Genomic DNA, 22,816 nt, shown 5'->3' with positions numbered 1-22,816 from the left:
TCCTTAGCATGAAAGCTTCTCTGCTAAGCTGGGTGAAGTTTTTATAGTACTTTCAAGAGTAATGACAATGATGTCATATTTCCTTGGCACTCTGTAGTTTACAAAACAATTAGCATCCTAATTTTAGAGATAGTAATAATTATCATAAGATATTATTAACAACTGACATTTTTTTAGCTCCTTAAAGTTTGGAAAGTATTTTATACACATTTTCTAATTCAAGCCTCATAGCCACCCTATGAATAGTTATTACAGATATCATTCCCATTTTACAGATGAAGAAGCTGGAGCCCAAAGAGAGGAAATGATTTGTGCCAACCACAAATAGGGATCACAACCAAAAGTAAAATTTCAATGTCCTGGCTCCAGATACAGGGTTCTTTAATCTGACCCTATATTGCCTTATCTACAAACTCCAAAGCAAGGTCATTATACATATCATTAGGATCATTGAACTCTATAGCTCCACCTAAGCACTCATAGAAATTAAGATATGGGGGGGGGGGCATCTAGGTGGCATAGTGTATACAGCACTGGCCTTGGAGTCAGGAGTACCTGAGTTCAAATCCGGCCTCAGACACTTAATAATGACCTAGCTGTGTGGCCTTGGGCAAGCCACTTAACCCCAATTGCCTTGCAAAAACCTAAACAAACAAACAAATAAAATTTTTCAGCATTTGTACCCCATGCTCCACCTGGAGAAACTCTCTTACCTTCACCTTCTTTTCTCTCTGCCTCTCTGTCTCTGCCCTTCCCAGACAGTCCTAACTATTAGTCAGAGATCTTCCCCTCCCCCAGAAGTCTTATTCTTGATGAGGAGACTTCCACGTATCAGCCTCTCTAGCCCACCATTCTCTCAAATAAAGTCAGAGATATGAAGTCATACAGAGGAGAGTTAGAAGGGGCCTTAGAACACAGAACATGGGATGTCAGAGCTGGAAAGGAACTTAATGATCCTCAAGACCAAACCCCTCTTTTTTCTATTTTTTAAAATAAGTTTTATTACTGCCTTTGTTTTTACACTGTAGTCTTTTCCCTTTAAACATCCTTCACATGAATGGTTCTTTTGTAACCAAGAAAAACATTTAGACACAGCCATCTCAATAGCTTCTTGTAGTGTATACCACATTCCATATCCATAGGCTCCCTCTCTTTATTGAGAGGACAAGCTTCCTTATCAGTTCTCCAATCAATCCACCAGGGTGTAGTAACTCCTTTACAAATGTAACAGTTATCATTTACTGGTGTCTATTATAGCTATCAGCAGAGTTATCTCAAAGAGTCTCAAGTAAAAAGAACCTTAGAGATTTTTTGGTCTACCATTATTTTATAGATGGGAAAACTAAAGCTAACAAAAGGAAAGTCACTGGCCCACAGTCATGCATTGAGTTGCTGGCAGAGTTGGGAGCCTTAAAACCCAATTCTCTTAACTGCTAGCCAAGGAAGTGCTAAGAACCAACTCCCTTGTTAAGTAAGATGTTATATTTCCATGAAAGCATTTACAAATACCTCAGAAAGGGGCGGCTAGGTGGTGCAGTGGATAGAGCACCAGCCCTGGAGTCAGGAGTACCTGAGTTCAAATTCAGCCTCAGACACTTAATAATTACCTAGCTGTAAGGCCTTGGGCAAGCCACTTAACGGCATTGCCTTGCCAAAAAAAAAATACCTCAGAAATCAGCAAACACAACAAATCAGAATTTGATTTATTGTTTAATTGATTGAATAGACTTAAGAAAGTGATAGAAAAATATTAATAAATACAGATTAAACTTAAAAGTTGATATTGAATTCATTCCCAACCTTCTCTTCCAACCCCAACTAGTTAAACTTTTACTCTCCTCCTAGCCCTGGATTTCTTCCTTTACACCTTTGCTTTTTAGCCACAGCCAAGTTTTGGCACTAACATGCTTTCCAATCTAAATTCCCATGGTCCTATGGCATCTCTGCATTAATTCATAGCCAGGTGACTTGCCAAAAACAGTACCTGACTTAAAAGCATCAATCCTGTTGATTGCCCCATTTTCCTTTGCCTGAAGAGGCATTTACCTAGCATAATCTGAAAATTGCATTCACTGTTATCTTCCAAGTCCCATACAACACAAAGGGTACTAGAATTCAAGGACATTCTTATGTATAAGCAGAGTAGGAGGCTGCCAGCATTTTGTGATCTAAGGAGGACAGGATCTCCCTGAGCAAAAATCTTTCTCCCTAACTTGTGGCACTACCTTGCCCCCCCCCAATTGTGTGAGTACTAGACTCACCTTTGGTGTTGTTTCAGAGGTAAACTTGACCAACCCCCTCTTTTTACAGATGAGGAAATGGAAATCCAGAGAAAATAAGTGATTTACCCAAATATTCTCATTCCTTATTCTTCTGGACCCCTCTGCTGAACATAAGGTTGTATCCTACCCTCTCCTTGTGGCTACATTCTACTCTTTTATTTTTCATAATGCTATTTTCTTTTGGTTCTCTTCCAGTGTGAGTAATCCTTCTCTGTTTCCTTTACTAGATCATTATCTGTGTTAAGATCTTTAACATGGGTGTAGTTAACCTAAAGCTTTTGTCCTGAGCTTGCGCTATATCTATCTCTGCTTGTCTCTCATCTGTCTTGATCTCCTCTCTCCTTTTCTCTGTCTCTCTTTCTCTGACATTCTCGCTGTTTCTCTTTATCTCTATTGTGTATCTCTATCTCTGTCTTCCCTCTACTCATCTTTTCTTTCTCCTCCTCATCTCCTGTGAGTTTAATTTTCTTTTTTTGTTGTTGTTTTGGTTTGGTTTTTTTGGCAAGGCACATGGGGTTAAGTGACTTGCCCAAGGCCACACAGCTAGGTAATTAAGTGTCTGAGGTCAGATTTGAACTCAGGTACTCCTGACTCCAGGGCTGGTGCTCTATCCACTGTGCCACCAAGCCACCCCGAATTTAATTTTCATCTTTATTTTCATCTAGTTCCCAATCTTCATCACTAACCACCTATTGGACAGTTCAAACTGGATGCCCTACAGGCACTCAAACTCAACTTGTCCAAAATTGAACTTATCACTATTACCAAAATTCACTCACCTTCTGAATTTTCCTATTTGTTCAGAGTGCCATTATCCTGCTCCTGAACCAAGTTATCGATCTTAACCATCTTCCTCGCCCTACATAAAGTCAGTTCCTATGTCATGTCAGTTTTACTTACAGTATATTTCTAGTATCCATGCCCTTCTCTCTACTCACACTGCTGCCATGCTAGTTTAGGTCTTCATCAGTTCTCTCTTGGACTATTACAATTTCTCCCCAATTGGTCTCCCTCCCTCAAGTCTCCCCGTCTCCAATTCCTCCTCCACAGAGCTGCCAAAAAATGATTTTCCTAAAACAAAGACCTAACCGAGTCTTTACCTTGATCACAAAAACTCCAGTGCCTTCCTATTACCTCTAAGTACAGTACAATATGAATAGAAACTCCCTCTGCTTGACATTTAAAAACTCTTTACAGCCTGACTCCAACCTTCCCTTCCTGGCTTATTTCTCTTTTAGGTTCTTTAGTCTAGCAAAATTGGCTTTCTCGCTGTTCCTTAGCCTCAGACCCCCCATTTCTCATCTTCATACCCCACCCCCATGCCTAGATGCACTCCTTTCTTATCTCTGCCTCTCAGAATCCCCAAATTCCTTGAAAGCTCAGTTCAGAAAAGAGTGGGAATGGAGGTGGGGGTGGGGGTGTATCCAGGATAGTTGGATTAGAAAATGTGTGAAATAGAATCACTATACAAAGAGGGGAAAGATAGGAAGGACCCACATTTTTAAGAATATCATTTTAATGGAGATGGTTTGGAGTAGGAAGGAATTTGAGGCAGGGAGACCAATGAGAAGGCTGTGGCAATTGTACTGCCAGAAGAGAGATGGGGGTTGAAAGAGGTTAAGCAAGGACATACAACTAGCAAGAGTCTGAAGCAAGGTTCAAACTTAGGTCCCTAACTCTAAAACCAGGGGTCAATCCACTTTGCCATGCCTTCTCTCCAACGAATCATTCCTAGCATTTCTCTGCATTATGAAAGAAAAACTTGTTGGTCCTGTCCCTGTATCCTAGGGCAAAGGGAATCACTTCTTCTTGTCTCATTTCAGGCCCTTCTAGACTTGTTAAGGACCTTAGATTAAAACAAAAATCAAGATTTCTCATTGCATCCAGGGTGACCTACAGTTGTCCTGATTCAGATCTGGTCATTGGACTCAGATGATCCTGGAGGAGAAAGTGAGGCTGGTGACTGAGCACAGCCCTCTATCATTCAAATCCACTTCTTTGGCTTGTGAGCTTCATGTCCCCAATGTCATAATATTTTTCCAAATAAAGAACAAACAACAATAACCGCTCAGGCTGGAAAGATTTCAATTAGATTCCATTCTCTATCAGAAAGGAGTACAGCTTGGTTAGTCTTTAGGTGGTAAATAGATTCATTAGCCAAATTTGGGGGGGGGTGGAGATAAGGGAATATATATGCATTCTATTTTTATAAAATAGATTTTAAAAAGAGAAAAGAAAAAAGAAAAAAGAAAATAAGTTTCCAATGCTCAAACTTATAATTAACTTTTTCCATTTGGCTAATAATAGTTCTGAGTACCTCTTTTGACCCCTCATACAGGAGGTTCTCCAAGGGCATCTGCTCCCAACTAAGGCTGTCAAGAATAACTTTCTGGGTCAAAGTTTTGTAAGCCAGTTAAGAATTGTGATTAATAGTATGACCAAGGAAACTGGGTTCCCAAAAGACCTAGACTCTTATCCTGGCAGTGGAGAAATTCTGTGATTGAGACTTGGCTCAACTCAGGAGACATTATCATGAGTGGATCTCTTTATCAATGACTTCTCTGGGACAGAATCCATGCCAGTCAGCCAAGGTTACCGTCTTGTACCAGGACATTTGACCAATTGAAAGGAAGTTTTTATTGTTTGTTAGACCAGGGCACTAACATTGCAGCAGTTATCCTCACATCTTACCTGCCACTCCACAGGGCAGAGCTACCCTTCCCCCCCAAAAAAAAATTCTCAAGCCCCATAACGATGGTGCAATATCTCTCCCAGTGTATGCCTTCTCTCACAATCCCCTTTTGAGGACAGAAGCCAGATTCTTTGGCAGGGGGAGATGGATTGAACTGCTCCATCTCCAAGTGTGACTAAACACATGGATCTTCCTTAACTGAATTTGCCCTAAGAATAAGCATCCCTTATAGCACTGAGCATCTTCTTTAATGAAGGAGATGCAGTGTTTGGAACAGCCAGAAAGATAAGCCCTGACTGTCAGACAGGCCCCTCTCTCCCTTCAAATGCTCTCTAATGGCAAACCTCAGAAAAAGACTTTTCATTCCCTTAGCCAGCAGGGCTTGGGATCAGATACTATCACAAGCAAATCCCCACAACTCATCCTTATAACCCATAGATCGAGACTAAAAGAATTTCCTCAGAACTTCCCACTCTGCCAGACAACACAAAGGCAGAACCACCCCCCACACAAAGTTGAATCCCATGTACAAAAACCCTTTGGAGCCTTGGAAATTTATATAAGCGGCTGTGAAGGAAGGGGAGCCTGGTATTAGGGGAGATGAAGAAGCTTCCCTGAGTCCCAGATACCCTCCACAAAATAAATACTAGTGGAAAACATGGGAATTTTTATTGCTTACTTATACATATTTAACAAGTATTTTGTTTTTATTTTTTTCAGTGGGGATAGGAGGAAGGTAAAAATAGACTTTTGTAAATTTTTAAAAATTAAATGAAAATTTTAAAAGAACAAAAACAGAGTTTCCAGTGATTCAGCAATGCTCTTGGTCCTGATAGAGCAATGTCAGTGATATCCTGACATTCCCTTTTTCTTCACTATCTTCAATCCTTCCCCTAATTGATAATTGAAGACAAATGGCCTTCTCAGACATTCATCTGTGAATGCTTATGAATTATACTGATAGGTCCAGAACTATTGGAGAGGGCTATGGATAAAAGTACCGGGCCTGAAGTCTGAAATTTCATCTTCCTGAGTTAATATCTGGCTTCAAACCACTTACTAGCTGTTTGCCCAGCCTGACCCTGGGCAAATCACTTAACCCTGTTTGCCTCAGCTTCTTCATATATAAAATGAACTAGTTAAGGAAATGGCAAACCACCCCATTATATCTGCCAAGAAGACCCCAAATGGGATCATGAAGAGTCAGACACAACTGAAATGACCGAACAATAACAACAAATATAGAGTTGCTGCCCTTTTCTCCAAGGCTCTGAATACCTGAGCTTAGGGATAAAAATCAAGAGCAGTCTAAAGTACATATTTGTTCAGTTGTTTCCATTCCAGCCAAATAGTGGCCCTTCCTATGGAACATTTATTGATAATATAATAAGTGAATTGTATAGGTGAAAGACTGAGAACTGAAAAGGACCTTACAGTTTATCATTCAAACTCCTTTAAGACCTGTAGAGATTAAAGGACTGGTCTAAAGTTACACAGGTAACTAAATGACAGTGAAGAGGCACAGTTGATAAGAGTATTGAAATCAGGAAGATTTGAGTTCAAATATAGCTTCAGTCATTTAATAGCTGTGTAAACCTATGCAAGTCATTTACCTGCTATCTACCTTGATTTCCTTATTTGTAAACTTGGAATAATCATAATAAGAGTATCTCCCTACCAGAGTTTTTATGAGTATAAAATGTGATAATATTGAAAAGTGCTATGCAAATGTTACTGTCGTTATTACTATTATTAACTAGACTTTGGACCCTGACTCCAAATCCAACACTCTTTCCACAAGACCCAAGGGTATAAATGTAGTGTGATTCTGGGCCTAGATGACTGAGGACATTCCCAGACCCATTCTTTGGAAGGATCAATTTTTATAAAGGTTCAAGAATCATGTAATAATTCTTAACATTAGTATCTGCTTCTCAAATCATTTTCACATTTCCTATCAGTCAAGAGGAGTTTATAAGCACCTGCTACTCTGTGTTATGCACTATGCTAAAGAAAAGCCAAAACACAGTCCCTGTCCTCAAGGAGCTCCTACTCTAGCTGGAGGTGGGGAGAGGGGACACAACAGGCAAGCAACCATGGACAAACGTGCAAGCAGAAGGGATTTTCTTCACTTTACAAGTGAGAAATCTAAGACTCCAAGGAAACAAGGGACTCCCCAAGGATACACACACCTCCTAAGGAATGAAAAAGACCAAAACCAGGGTCTCCCCTCACCAGTGCTCCCATCACTCAGTCCCAGTGTTCCTTTAGTCAAGTGCAAAAGTCCAACTTCAGTACCTGCAGTAACCTGAGATCTCTGGGTCACTTCCCTCTCCAAGTTCATCATATTCCATTTTTGCCCCTACCAGGGGCAAAACCAGATATTCTTCAGGGCACGCCTACATTTGATTTTCCAGCTAAGTATGTGTGTGTGTCACATATATGTGTATCTAATATAGATAGATAGATAGACACACACACACACAGAAGGCAAAAGGCCAGCTGTCCTATAGGAGTCCAGAGCAGGGTAACTGACACCTTAACTTGGGAAGGACCACAGACCTGCAAAGACAAGGGAACCTGATAAAACTAGAATTATCCTTAGTCACTAAGGGAGATCAGCAACTCATCCTAACCCTCTAAGGATTTGCAAAGCATTTTACAGCTATTATTTCAACTCTGTGAAGCTGGCACTATCATTACTAGACCACTTTTACAGATGAGAAGACTGAGTCTCAGAGGGGTTAGGTGCTTTGCCTAGGGGCATACAATTGACAAGTGTTTGAGGCTGGATTTGAACCCAGGTATTTTCACACCAAACAGTATTCTTTCTACTACTGAAGTTAAGGCCCTGAGAGAACAGGAGAGAGTGATTATTGATTGGTAGGAGGGCGTTCTGTATACCTCCTCTTCCTTTGCCACCATTAGATGCTGAGACATCCTAAAAGATCCTGTGGGTGTGGGAGGGAAGGAGGCAGATTTCTGGGGGCAAAGAAGGAGCATCATAGGGCTAGGACATCACTCTTTGTCATGGAATTCACAAGGGAAATGAGACAAGAAGGTCCCCCAAAATTCTTATTGATGATCTCCTTACACAAATTAGACAGGCCTCCCTGGGAGATACAGCCAGGACCAGATTTGTGCTCAGGTGAGGCAAGAGTTCATTTAGCCCTTCTCACTAACAGCTATTCTTTGTTTCCTTCTTTCAGGCCTATAAGAGGAAAACTGAAGCTGCAAAGAAAGAATATTTAAAGGCCCTGGCAGCCTATCGGGCCAGCCTTGTTTCCAAGGTAACCAGCCCTACTTTTCATCTAGCCAGTAAGCTCTCTGGATGTGATAAATTAGTTGCATCTCTTGAGAATCTCTAAGGAGGAGCCATTTGATAAGAAGTACCGTAATCATGCTGCCCATACTCATGGCCTTCTTACCACTGCTCTTTAGGCTAAAGGGATGCAGGCAGGGGTGTGCTACTAAATATTGAACAACAAGGGTTTTGGAGGAGGGGAGATATACACACAGTTTTTAGTTTAATCTGTATCGTAAACATTTTTCTCCATCAATTGCTTAAGTTTCCACAAGGAATAAAACAATAAATCAAGTCTCAGTGTTTGGCAATTTTCAATTTCTGAAGTGTCAGTGCTCACACTGAAAATTTAACCATCAGCTAGGTGGTTAAAGCTGGCTCTGGCACACCCCTATATAAAGGAAATGGGTATTGGATAGCACAGACATGACTGCCATATTAAGAGAACATCAACAGCCAGACTGAACCTTATAGTGCATCTAATCCAGTAATCTCAGTTTACAGATGAAGAAACTAAGGCTTGGAGAGAAAAGGGACTTGCCTAAGACCACACAAGGAGTTAGTGACATGTTAATTCTTTAAACTAGTTGACCATCCAACTCGAATTTCTTTTTCTTGGCAGTATTTCCCTTGGGGAGAAAAGCTCCATAGGCAGCAACTTATAAGAACCACTCTTGCATTTTCCAAGTTTCAAGGCAGTTAAATTATTTTTTTTCCTTTTTGATCTTCCTGCTTGAATGAATAACCAATCTTCCTTGGATGTTTAGGGAGTAGAACCCATACCTCAGAGCCCCAGAGAGAGTGGGGCCAATGATAGTAGACTGAAACTCCAAGTGACATCCTCAGAGTCTCTTAGTTTTTAAGTGACAAAGATGGGATTGAAATTCTGATCTTTAAGGATTGGAAGAACTGTCATATGAAAGAACATTTAAAATTATTTTGCCTTTGTAAATAGGCAGATTATACATATACAATTTAAATCAAATTGTTTACCATCTTAAGGATGGAGAAAATTTGGACCTCTAAATTTTACTAAAATGAATGTTTTACTACAAATAAAAATTTTAAAGACAGAATTATTCTGCCTGGAGAACATAACTGAGAAGCTGTAGTGAACTAGATTTTGCTTCAATATAAGAGATACTTTTCTAACCAGAGGTAGAATAGGAGCTCTCTTGAGAAGGGGTGAGTTCCCTATTACTAGAGATTAGATGATCATTTTTAGGACCGGCTATTCAGGAATTCCTGCTCAAGAACAGGTTGGACTTGATGGCCTCCAAGTTCCCTTCCATCTTGGAGAGTATGTGATGCTGACTTCCTAATTCCATGGCCTCAAAACAAAGCTCTTTCCAGTATGCAACAATATACATTTGGCTATTAGGGAATTAAATGTTCAAGCAAAAAGGTCAGAAATTAAATAATCAGAATCACTGTCATTGGTTTTAAGGAACTTAATTCACTTCCCTGCCTTCTTTGGGGTATTTTGGATGGAGAGGACTTGACAAATGATGGGATTTTGGGTAGTTTCCCTATATTTTTTCTTCCCTAGAGGCAATATCTCTGAACATGGGAATTCTATAGTCCCTGTTCTCTGAGAACATCTAAAAATACTCAAAAGAATCAAGAATTGAGACCATTTCCTGAGAGAAGTCTTTTCTTCTGTTGTTTCTCCCTACTTCCCTTGATTGGGATCCATTCTTGTTTTCAAATAAACTTAGCTCTAACACTGGATCCTCCAAAATATCAGAATCTTTAGTCCTTGAATCATTTAACAGTGACATGAATGTGGTAGCATGGGGACACAGATTAATTTCTGTAACTCTTGGAGGCAACAGGATATGGGGTAACTCCTATCTTTATAGAAGCACAAATGGCTATGGCAATTCACGGAGGTAGTAACAATAACTTTGAGAGGCAATATGAGGAAAAGAAGACAAAATGGGTTTAAAAAGAAATTTCTCAACCTTAGAGGTGTGTAAATTCCCTCTGACTGATCCTTCTGGTCTGTTTCAGGGCTTTGGGAAGAAAGGGAATTCATCCAGTTCAACCCAACAGAAAGTTAAACATCTATTATGAGCAAGACATTTTGCTAGGAAAAGGAAGGAAGAAAGAGAGGAGGGAGAAAAGAAAGAAGGAAGAAAGGAAAATAGCAAAGGAGGAAGAGAGACAGAGTGAAAGAATGAAGATGTGGGGGGAGGATAGGTGTATCCTTGGAAGTGATGCTATAGACATAGACAACCCAGCCAAGAATAGGAACAACTCTCAGACTCTACAAGTGACTGTAAAATCTAAGATATCAAGGCATAAAAATAATCCTTCAAGCCCCTGGGTATTTTCCAAAATTCTCTTATTGAGGTTTTCAGATATCCTAAGTCTAGAACCAACTTTAAGCTTTTTAAAAATAGCATTGGTTTGTATGGCATAAAGTACACAGAATTAGATGATAAGAAACTGGCTCCTAATCCTTTCACCAACTCACTGTATGATTTGAGGGAAGTTCCTTCTTGTTTTGGGACCTCTGTTTTCCCCTCTGAAACATGAGGGAAGCTTATGAGGAAAGCTTGCTTTGGGTCTCTGAGATCTCTCCCAGCTCTGGGATGCTAAAATTCCAAAGGCATCTGCAGTATATTCCAGTAACTAACTTTTCCCTGATGAAATAATCAGGTTGAACCCTCTCTTATATCTATGTGAGGCAGAGGACCATTAAGATTAAACTCCAGGGACAACTAGGTAACTCAGCGGATTGATCACTGGCCTTGGAGTCAGGAGAATCTGACTTCAAATCCAGCCTCAGACACTTAATAATTACCTAGTTTATGACCTTTGGCAAGTCACCTAACCCTATTGCTTCGCAAAAAAAAAAAAAATTTAAATTAAACTTCAGCTGTGGTAAATTGTAATATCTCCTTTTCCTAGAACTATGCTGATCACTGGGGATATAAAGACAAGATGAAACCAGTGCAAGCCCTCAAGGAGGTTTTATTTTCCTGGGGGAAGAAGGGTGGGGTTGAATGGGAATAACATATGAATTGAAAACTAAAAACAAAGTAATCCCTAGAGGAAGAGCACTAATAACTTTGGGGAATCAGCAAAGACTTCATGTAGGAAGCACTGCTTGAGCCTGGTTTTAAAGAAAACTAGGAATTTTCAAGAGGCAGGAATAAAGGCATTCCAGGCCTGAGGAATGGCTTGTGCAGAGGCAAAAGATAGAGTGCACTGTATGAGACTGAGAGCAAGGAGACCAGATTGATTGGACCAAAGAGTGGGTCAGGGAGAATAACATATAAGTCTAGAAAGGTAAATGGGAGCCAGGTTGTGAAGGGATTTAAATGTCCAAATTGAGAGATGTATATTTGATCTTAGAGAAAATTGGAAGTCACTAAAGTTTATTGAATAGAGGAGTAACATGGTTAGACCTGCACTTTAGAAAAATTACTTTGACAACTGAGTGGAAGATAGATTGAAGAGGGGGAGGGAATGTTGGAGTGGTTGCTCGGCCTTTGCTCTTAAAGAGGACCAATGACATCATGAAGGTGATGACTGTTGGATGAATCAAATTTAAATGAGATAGAGTTGCACAAAGTTGTCAGTCTCACTCTCTCCTCCCACTGGCATCAAAGTCCAGTGGCAAGAGTGATTTGAGACAGGTAGATCAATTAAGAATCCCAGGAACTTAGGACCAGGACTAAACTTTGGGGAAGAGAAGTAGAGAGAGAATACGGGAGTATGTGTCAGGACAATAGATAGATACTCCAGAAAGACCTTTAACGTTCAATGACAATTAGTGCTAGGGATAGATGGGCATAGGGATAGAAGACAAAGTCTTCTGCATCAATATTTTTAATAGCTGCCTTTTTGCCAACTCCTTAAATTGAGACTGAGAATCAGTGCGTTGTAATGGATACAGAGCTAGTTCAGAGCCAGGAAGACCTGGGTTGAGCTCTGTCTCTTATACATATTGACTGTGACCTTAGACAGATCACTTAACTTCTCAATGATTCAGGTAACTCTCTGAGGATAATTACAAAAAAGGTGTCAACCTGCAGTGGAAGAATTGCACATTGAGATTTCTTATGCCAAGGAAATTACAAATATGGTTCCTATCCCCTTGTAAACTATTGCTTGCTATAGGACCAGAAAGTAGGGCTATAGGCTCCATAACAAGGCTAACCCTTAAGCCATTGATCTATTGGTGGGTGTCAAGATTCTTTTCTTGACCCTTCTGTTTCCCCAAGTTCCTTAGAATGTAAGTAGACCGCTATATTTCTTCACAATGAATTAGTCTAGTTGGATGTAGGGTAGGAAAATGATTAGAGAAAGATTAGGAAGCGAGCTTTCCATCTTGTCCCATCACCTAGATTGTCTCTTTTCAGAACAGAGTCAAGGGGAAGAGGGAGAACCTATAGGGAGAGGTCTTTTCTTATAAGGTAGAAGAAAGCACAGGTTTTAACTTTATTATGCACATCACCATTGGGTTCTTTTTTTATGCTTTTGCAAGGCAATGGGGTTAAGTGGCTTGCCCAAGGCCACACAGCTAGGTAATTATTAAGTGTCTGAGGTCGGATTTGAACTCAGATACTCCTGACTCCAGGGCCGGTGCTCTATACCATTATGTTCTTATCAAGTTCTATGCTTCCTTTCCAGAGTTCTGCTGAACAGAGTGAGGCCAAGACCACCCCGCCCAATCCACCTTCTAAAATGATTCCACCCAAGCAGCCCATGTATACCATACCACCCCAGGCCTCATCACCCTATCCAGGCCTCGGCTCTTTCCTGTCCCCATCTGACCTCCAGAGCTACCGTGGTCATCCTCACCCCAGCCTCTCCAGGTCCCTAAACTCCAAATCCATGCTGCCCAGCATCAGTGCCTCGCCACCGCCACCACCACCATCGTTCCAGATCAGTCCTCCTCTCCACCAGCAGCTGGCCCTGCATCACCCCCAGAGCGCCATCCTCAATCAATCCCTCAGCATGCAGCCAGTCCCCCAGCAGTCCATCTTGTCTCCTCCACCCATGGCACTACAGGTCCAGCCCCCGATGAGTACCTCGCCTCCAGGGCAACAGGTGAGTAAGGCATCCAGATCATATAACTTCCTGCCTTAGTCCAGTCTCACTCTCCAACCTTGCTTAGCCTAGAATGGTAAAGGAATTCCAGTACCCCTTAGGAGATAGAATAGAAGAATTCAAAGATCCAAAGTATAAAACACAGGTCTGCTGAAGATTTTTATGTCTAATTCCAGAAATATGCCTCTTGGCTTCCTCAAGAGAAAAATTCCAAAATATCTCCAAAATATTCGCTCTTCCATTCTATAAAGATTTATTAAGAATCTGTAAAGTGACAAGATCCTCTGGATATGTCCTCAGGGTATATCAGGAAAAAGGGTCAGCTGGGCAGCAACCTCTTCTCCATCTAAGGCCCAGATTGGGGGGGCGGGAGTGAAGAATTCCTACCTTCATCTCTCAGCATCATGGGGGTGGGGGTCTATACTATTTGGTGAAAGAGAAAAAGGGAAATATGGATCCCAATGCCCCTGCTTCTAGGCACTAAGGATACAAAAAATAAAAATGAAATCATTCCTCCTTTCAAGAAGTTTATGTTTCCTCATTTGGGAGAATGTGAATAGTTTCATGCAACCCTACTCATACTACGAGGTTCTACTGATGGTAGATCAAATACACTATTTATTTAAAAACAGTAGACTGAAAAAAAAAGAAAAAAGACAATTAGAAAATATACAGATTTGTATGATGGTTCTTGGGTAAAACAATGACCCATGAGCATGACATTTTCACACAATTTATTGAAATGAAGGGATTAAATTAGATTAGAACAGAAGAATAGATCAATGAAAGATCTTGTATTAAATCCTAAATGCCAAATTGTAATCAATCAATAAGCATCTATTTAAGTGCTTACTATGTTCCAGGGACTATAAAGTGTTAAAAATTCAAAAGCAGTTGTAGTCCCTTTGAGAGGAATAAATAGACATGTCCTTTCCTGTAGTGATGGCCATCATGATTTGATGTTTTCAGAGACAGGAAGAGACAGTGGAGACAAGAGTCAAGGAATGGCATAAGGGGGAGGTTCCTGCAGGCTTTAGCTGTCCATGTCTGCGGTGCTGAAACATCTTTCAGCTTTTGCTGGAGGCAATTATTGAGGCAGTGACTACGCACTGATCACTGATTTGGCAGAGACTTTGACTTCTATCACTATTTTATCCCCTGCTGAGTAGATGTGCTCTGCAACTTGTGTTCACTCTGGTCTGGTTACAAACCTTAATTCTGTTGGTCCTAATGGTTTTTCTTTCCAAGGAAGGGAAAAGGGTCTCTTTCTCTGTAGTGGAGACTGCTGAATTCTTCCCCCTCTAGTCAATAGGAATGATACCTACCTTCAGTCAGCTGTGGATTTCCCAATGGAACTAAAATGTCCGTTTTGTTCAGGGATATTATCCCTCAGATCTGTTGTAATGTTAAAAAAAAAACAGCAAAAAAAAGACTTCAAAGTGCCAGTTAGATCAGAAAAACATCAATGGATCTTTTTTCCTCTATTCCATTTTAAGATCTAATTTAGATTTAGAGCTGGAAGGAACCTTACAGGACATGTAGTCTAAACCTCCCATTGTAGAAATGAAGTAACTGAGATTCAAAGAAGTTACATAATTAATCCAAGCTTAAATGGGTATTAAATAGCAGAAGATGAGATTTGAACCCAGATCCACACACTCCACTCCAGATGCTCTAACCTTTCTTCTGTATCATACTGCTTCCAGGAATTGCTCAGGAACAAGAGGAAGCTGAATTTCCTAAAAAAGCAATAAAGGTGATTTCAGTTACACCATGACCTAGATCATAGATGTGGGGCTTTGATCTGCCAGTCTTCATCAGTACCGTGGAAGGAATTTCTCTAGGCCATGTCAGACTCCATAGAAACAATTCTTTTTTTTCCCAGTCACCAGGATATGACACAATTCTTACCTGAGGTGAATAGCCTGCTGTCAACGGGTGTTATAAAAAGGAAAAGGACCCAAAAGAAGAAGCTAAATCATTGGAATGCAGTTAAACAAGACTTAATATACACATACATTCCACACACATACTACACACACACACACACACACACACACACACACACACACCATCCAGCAATTAATTAACAAGTACTAATTAAGCACCTACTATGTGCCAGATACAATGTGAGGCACTGAGATCCAAGTACAAAGAATAAAATAATCTCTGGCTCACAGGGGGTCTTCCTTTGAAGGGTCCCTCTTGCAGAAAAGTTTCAGAGGATGATGGGCATAAGAACTTCCATCCATTCTGTTTGTCCTTTCTGGGTTTTTTCTGGTTCCATGGTAAAAACAAACAGAAAGATTTTATTTATTTATTTATTATTTATTTATATTATTTATTGGTTTTGAGTTTTACAATTGTTCCCTCATTTTTGCTTCCCTACCCCCACCCCCCACAGAAGGCATTTTCTGTTAGTCTTTACATTGTTTCCATGTATACACTAATCTCAGTTAAATGTGATGAGAGAGAAACCATATCCTTAAGGAAGAAAAATAAAGTATAAGAGATAGCAAAATTACATAATAAGATAACAGGGTTTTTTATCTAAATTGAAGGTAGCAGTCTTTGGTCTTTGTTCAAACTGCACAGTTCTTTCTCTGGATACAGATGGTATTCTCCATTGCAGATAGCCCAGAATTGTCCAATTGTTGCACTGAAGGAATGAGCAAGTCCATCAAGGTTGATCATCACCCCCATGTTGCTGTTAGGGTGTACAGTGTTTTTCTGGTTCTGCTCATCTCGCTCAGCATCAGTTCATGCAAATCCTTCCAGGCTTCCCTGAATTCCCATCCCTCCTGGTTTCTAATAGAACAATAGTGTTCCATGACATACATATACCACAGTTTGTTAAGCCATTCCCCAAATGAAGGACATTCGCTTAATTTCCAATTCTTTGTCACCACAAACAGGGCTGCTGTGAATATTTTTGTACAAGTGATGTTTTTACCCTTTTTCATAATCTCTTCAGTGTATAGACCCAGTAGTGGTATTGCTGGATCAAAGGGTATAACAGAAAGCTTTTTGATGTGTCTTTAGTACCCACAATTCATCTCCTCCAAGTCTTAAGGAAAAATATGCCCCAGAACTTCCCAGTGACTAGATAGGAATGTGGTATTCCAACAGATATCCCCAGGACTCTTTCACATTATGGAAAGCATTTTTAGGCTGACCTTCCTCCTATCATGTTGATGTGAAACCCAAAGAGCAGATTAGATTAGTGTTGAACATATATCTCCATAGCTTAACATGGTCTTACATACTGTAGGTGCTGAATAAGTGCTTGCTGACTGAATATTTGAGTGGGGAAAAATGCTAGATTTGGGATCGGAAGAACTGGGTTGGAATCCCAACTCTTCTATTTACTTTCTATGCAGAACAGGTCATTTTTGTCATCGCTGGACCTCAGTTTCTTCCTTTATAAAATGAAAACTAATAGTCTTCTTAAAGACTTTTCCACTTATGAATATAATAATATTCTTTAACTGTACTGAGGCAGAGTTCCCCAAACCAACCAGAGGGAGAAAAGCAAACCTCATAGTAGCCTGCCTCAGTTTCCTCAATCCCTCCCCCACACCATAAAATTGCTTACATCCTTCCAGGCAGGGCACCTTCTCTTTTTCCCTGCCTTGGTTCCCACCTGCTCACATTGGAAATGTTTTGTGTATTTTTCCCTCTCCATACCTGCAGGATTTCTCACACATCTCACCTGAGTTCCAAAGCAGCGTTGGCTCCTGCTCCCCAGGCACATCGAACACCCCAGGAAATAGTGACTGGGACAGTGATTACCCCAGTCGAGAGTGTGGCATTAACCACTGCAGGTCAGTAACTTGGCACTCCTTTTCTGGAACTGGGGAGAACCCAACTCATTTCAACTTAAGCCTGTGTTAGGAGACAACTGAAAATCAGGAAGCTAAGGCTCCATCTCTGCTTTTCTGCTAACTTCCTGTGTGACCTTGGGCAAGTCCCTTCCCCTCTTAAACTGCAGTTTCTCATCTGTAAAATAGTGTTAGCATGATATAATAGATGGAATATTGGATTTGGAAATCAGGAAGACCTGGGTTCAAATTCCATACTAACCACATATTTACTTACAAGACCCTGAAAAAGGCTTTCTGAGTATCAGTTTTTTGATCTGTAAAATAGGTATGAAAATAGACACCCTGCCCCAGCTCAGTGCTATTGAAAGGATCAAATGAGATCATGTATCCAAAGTTCTTTGTAGCTATCATGTTATTATTTTTAATAATAATAATAATAATGAATTTAATTCTATATTCTTTAAAGTCCCTTCTAGTCATTCAGTTACTTTCCAAAAATCCCATTCATGCAGTTGATTAAGAGGAAATACTGGGTAGCTCATGTCCAGGAAAACATCAGGGAGCACAGCTGGTCCTTTGGTCCCTTTGGCAGGAGGCTAACTCTGTAGCTGTCTTCCCAGATCCTCACTGACTGCTCACTGTGCTGTGCTGAGATGGGCAATCACATTTCCTACAGTAGTCTAGTAATGTGGAGATGTGGTTTCCTTGTTCCCACTAAAATTGTTCTAGCTGGCAAGGGAGGGAGCCTCCAAATAGGAGGTTTCTTTTACTCCTGCTTTTCAAAAGGGAGTCTTGTTCTCTTAGCCTGGAAGCCCCTTCTACTGGGCAACCTTCCATCTCCTTTGAGAAAAATTGTAACTGGCACACATTGAAGAGGGTGTAAAGGGGCATTCTGACAACTAGTTGTTCTGCTAATTATAGTAAATGAATTCATGAAGTTGTACCTTCTGTGAAAGCTAATCTTAACAGAAACTTGTATAAAATGCTTATTGATCCAGTATGAATGCTTGGACAAAAGACAACGATCAAAGTGTATCCTTATACTTTCTAAGTGAGCACTAACCAATCAGTGTCCTGGTTAAGATAGGAAAAAGCCATTTATCCAGTGGGCTCTGCTCACCCAAACCAATCTCTGCTCTCTGGTGCATGTTTGTTTTTTTAAACCCTCTACTCCATGGAGTAGTCAGTTCCTCCATGTATATATCAACAAAATCCAGTTGAAAACTGTGGCAAAGTAGTACACTGAACATTTTCCTAGAATCCCAGAACATGGGATCTTGGGATTTAAAATGAAGGAAACTTAGACACCAACTAACACAACACACCCCCACTTTTACTGAGGCTCAGTAAGTCAGTGGCTTACCCAAAGTATAAGTGGCAGACTCTAAATCCAGAATTCTTCCTGCTCCTACTGACAGAGCCAGAAGGTCCCTCCAAGGTCACCCATAATACTTGACCAGTAGCCACTCATGCTTTCCTGGAAGACCTTCTATGCCTGGAAATCCTCCATTCTCAAGGCAACTTATTCCATTTTTCTAATTATTAGAAAATTCTACCTTATATTGAGTCACAATCTGATGCTTTACAAATCCTCTCCATTGCTAATCTAGACCCAAGCAGAGCACAGAGGGGAGCCTCATCTCTCATTCCCATAATAGAGCTTCGATTACTTGACAGCTGTCATGTTTCCCCAAAATTCACTCCTCCATTTTGAATTTCCCCAAGTCCTTAAGTGGATCCTTGTGTGGTCCTAGTAAGTTCCATTTAGATGAACTCTCTTCATCAAGGTTAAATATGACTTGCATTCTATTGACTATAGTATTCCAATCTGAATAGGGAAAGAGTATCATGGGGATAGCTCCCCAATACTATAGACACTGCTTCAATTAATGCCCTAAGATTTAATTGGTAAATCCTGTCCAATCCTTCCTTTGACCAAGAATACCCCCCCATATATAGCAACCTCAACCAGTGATCACCAGTCCTTCACTTGAAGCTCTCTAGTGAAAGAAGCCTCTCATATTAGTTTTTGGAATGCTTTGCCACCCCATTGGTCTATCCTGAGTTTGTAGCTCACAACAAAAAGAAAAACTTTCCAATTGTTTTCACCTGACTTCAGCTGCCATGCTCATTCTGTACTTCTGTAATTGTTTTGAACCCAAGAATCAGCAAAGTTAATAATTGTTTAAACTTAAACCTGCTCAACCTTGATTGGGATATATGAAAATTAACATGCATTTGCATTTTATGACCTCAGTTCCACAAGTTTGGTGAACTAATATCAGCACTTTCTATAATAATGCCTTAGCTTTGAGGAAGGTTTTATTAATTAGTCATTTTTCAGTCATGTCCAATTCTTCGTGAAGATGAATTTTCCTGGTTCCAAGCCCAAACACTGTGCTGTCTTGGCCAATGAGGCAGGTAGCCTTACTTAAACAATTAGCCTTAGAGAAGAATTTCCTATTCACACCTCTAATGTATCTGCTCATTCTTCTTCTCTAATATAGATAGTTGTTCCAATTTACTCTTGACCTAAAAGATGCAGTGTTTGGAAATTGGTCTGGAAAGTCTAACAATTAAAAAATATTAGCTAACTCATACTCTGTGAATCTTCCCATTATTTTAACATATTTTTATTTGCTTGAACTGGAAACAGTATCTTTATGAAACCAGATATGTATGCTGGCTTCAAATTCAGGTCAGTAGTTACCAAGGTCAGTTTTCCATAGGTGTCTGTGATCAAGAGACTGGACTACTCTCTAGCACCCAAGCTACAACTAGTTAGGTGAGGGTTCAGCTATTGGACTATTGTAGCCTACAGTGGCATCCCAGTGCAGCCAGACTTCCCAAAGCCAATCTTCCTAGGACCTCCCTAGGCCTCTCTGCCACCACCTTTCAATATCTCTTCCTATCATGCCCCCATTTTTGCTTGCGTCACTCCCTGATGTCACAGATTCTCAAAATTTAAAAGGAGTTCAACTTAGGACATTACCTACAAGCATATGAATTCCTTCTACAGGTCATCTAATATCTTCCTTGCACTGCTGTCACTTCCTGTTATGGGGAGATCACTCTTTATTTATTTGGACAGCACTTATTATTAGGAAATTATTCTAAGTATGGAACTGAAATTTGCCTCCTGTAATTGCCTCCTATGGGTTCTTGTTCTGTTCTAGAATCAGCCAAACAAAACAAAGCTAACCCCTCCATCACCTGAAGGTCTGTCAGATATTTTGGATAAGCAGTGACTTAGCCTCCTTCCCATGTCCTTTCTTCTGACCAAACATCCCAGTCCTGGTTACCATTCTCTGAACACTCAGGACTGTCACTATTCCTACTAAGACATCTTTCCCATAATTTGCATAATAATCAATCTCTAGGTAGAGATCTGATAAAGGGCAGAGGACAAGAGGATAATCACTTCTCTGAGTTGTTTACTTCTGCCTCAGTTTCCTCACTTATAAAATGAGAACACTACCACCTGCTCATCTCACTGAATGTTGAGGATCTGGTAAAGTGATGTATGAGCCAGAGATGGAGAATTATTGTCCCCAGAGCATATCTTCCTGACTTGCCTTCTGCTCTTTTCCCCTCCAGCATGCTCCCAAGGGATAAGTCTCTCTACCTCACCTAAACCGGCCGTTTCTCCCCTCCGAGGCTCAGAAGAAGGACACGGGGATGTGGGCCTGGATGATGGGAGGAAGCATCGAGCAAGTCTGGCAGAGTGGAGGGCTGTTCTAAGGCACCTGTACATTGCCCAGCTGGGGAGCAGTTCCTTCTTTCCAACTCCAAAGCCAACTTCTGAAGGCAGAGAGCTTGCTAGGTCCCTCCCCACCCCCAACCCCAAAGAACAAACAAGACTCCCTTTTCTGTTCATTTGCTTAGCTTAGCTACAAACTCTTTCCCTAGTGACCTGCTCTTAGACACAGCCCCAAGTTTCTGCACCAGGCTCCCCTGCTGGGCCAGCCCCATAGCAAACTGCGCCTTCTGACTTGCTAACGGCACTCAATCCGTGCAAGGAAATGTGAAGTCTGTGTGAATAGTGTACATGCAAAGGCCTTGGATATCCAGCAAAGTAAATCCCAAAATCCACTGGCATGCCTCACAGGGAGGGGGGCGGGTAGCCGGCCAGAGGGCTGGTAGAAATGCAAACCCAGTTTTACAAACATGCCCACTGTCCTGGGCGTGAGTGTGTTGGCTCCACGTCAGTAGATTACTAAGTGTGTTTAGACCTGTGCTGAAGACATCTTTAAGATTTTTTTGTGGAAGAAAAATAGTAGTTTACTTTCTAGTAAAAAGCATTTTATATTAACTGTAGCACATTTTTTTAGTTATACATAGACAGAAGATGTGTATAAAAAGCCTGCCAAACCTGTTTCTATGATTTCTACAGCAAGAAATGGACATTTTCTAGCCATGTTGCCTGGCATTGTTATTTTTTTTTCAGCCATATGTCCATCTATTTAAAATTGCTGATAATGATTTTGTCTATTTATGGAAAAGGAAGAAAAAAAACCCACCAGAATTACAGTTTCTCGAAAGGGGCGTTTATTTCCATTTGGTTTTGCTCTTTCTTTGTTAAGGGGCTCCCTTTGCCCTGCACATTTGTTTTGGTTCACAATGCTTAGCTCAAACTTTCTTTATAATAAAACTTCTGAAAAGTAGAAAGCAAACCACTGGTCTGTTATTCTCTTGTGAACAAAACACCCACACATGTCTGTATACCCCAGACTACACTGTGGCCATGACCCACATATGACTGATCTTTCTCTAGGTCCCAGAAATTATTTATGACCCTCACACTAAATTTGAGTTTATATCAAAGATTATGAAAAGAACACGACCACAGATTAAGAGTTGGAAGGGATCTTGAAGATTATATGGTCCAACCCCTCTCATTTTACAAATGATGAAACCAAGATCCAGGGAGAAAAGTGATTTGCTCAAGTTTACACAAGTATTAGTGTAAGAGAGACAGGATTCAAATTCAAGACCTCTGACCTATCAATCATCCTCTGAGGCAGATTTGGGGAGGGAGGGCATTCCAGACTTGAGGCCAATTTAGCTGGCTCTCAGAAGGTGAGTCCTTCAGGGCTTTTGAAGTTGAATAGTGAGGGTTACATTTGATCCTAGATGCAATATCACCTGCAACAAACTTTCCACTAATATACTATCTACCAGCCATAGCTTAGAAGAGGATACTCATCTGACAGATTTAATATAATCTCCAGTATTAATAAAAGGACATCAACCAGCTCTTTTGATTACTGCTGCTTTTCCTAGATATTCACTAACCTTTCATTCCTTTTCCAAGAATTCAATTCAAGCTCATACAAACCAATAGTTTGAAGAACCTATCTCATTCCCCTTGGGAAAAAATATCAGACCATTCAAGAACCTATCTCATTCCCCTTGGGAAAAAATATCAGACCATTCATCCTTCTTTAATTCTCTTACAGCATTCCTGTTCAGCAATCCTATCAGCCATTTCAAGTAACATGGGAGACATTTATCCAGATCTGGTGACTTGAATTCAGTTTTTTTCCTTAATTTTTATTTTCAGTTCCAGCTGCTCCCTCGCCCATTGGAAAGGAAATGATACCCATTATATATGTGAAGTCATATAAGGGAAAAAACCTCATTAAATTGA

At 40.5% G+C, this 22,816-nt stretch overlaps 1 protein-coding gene across 1 annotated transcript in view; it reads left to right on the top strand.

Moving 5' to 3' along the window:
• Positions 1–21,994, top strand: part of TOX2 (TOX high mobility group box family member 2) — a 306,239-nt gene extending 284,245 nt beyond the window's left edge. The window contains exons 6-9 of the mRNA XM_074212169.1: positions 8,184–8,264; positions 12,923–13,342; positions 17,036–17,166; positions 20,764–21,994. Coding sequence (XP_074068270.1) covers positions 8,184–8,264; positions 12,923–13,342; positions 17,036–17,166; positions 20,764–20,800 — 669 coding nt within the window. The 3' untranslated portion in view covers positions 20,801–21,994. The remainder of the gene's footprint in view (positions 1–8,183; positions 8,265–12,922; positions 13,343–17,035; positions 17,167–20,763) is intronic.
• Positions 21,995–22,816: the final 822 nt, after the last annotated feature.

The sequence above is a fragment of the Macrotis lagotis genome, chromosome 1 (assembly GCF_037893015.1).
Source record: "Macrotis lagotis isolate mMagLag1 chromosome 1, bilby.v1.9.chrom.fasta, whole genome shotgun sequence".
Classification (NCBI taxonomy): Eukaryota; Metazoa; Chordata; class Mammalia; order Peramelemorphia; family Peramelidae; genus Macrotis; species Macrotis lagotis.
The sequence above is the reverse complement of the archived record's forward strand: the minus strand, read 5'-3'. Positions and strand labels throughout refer to the sequence as shown.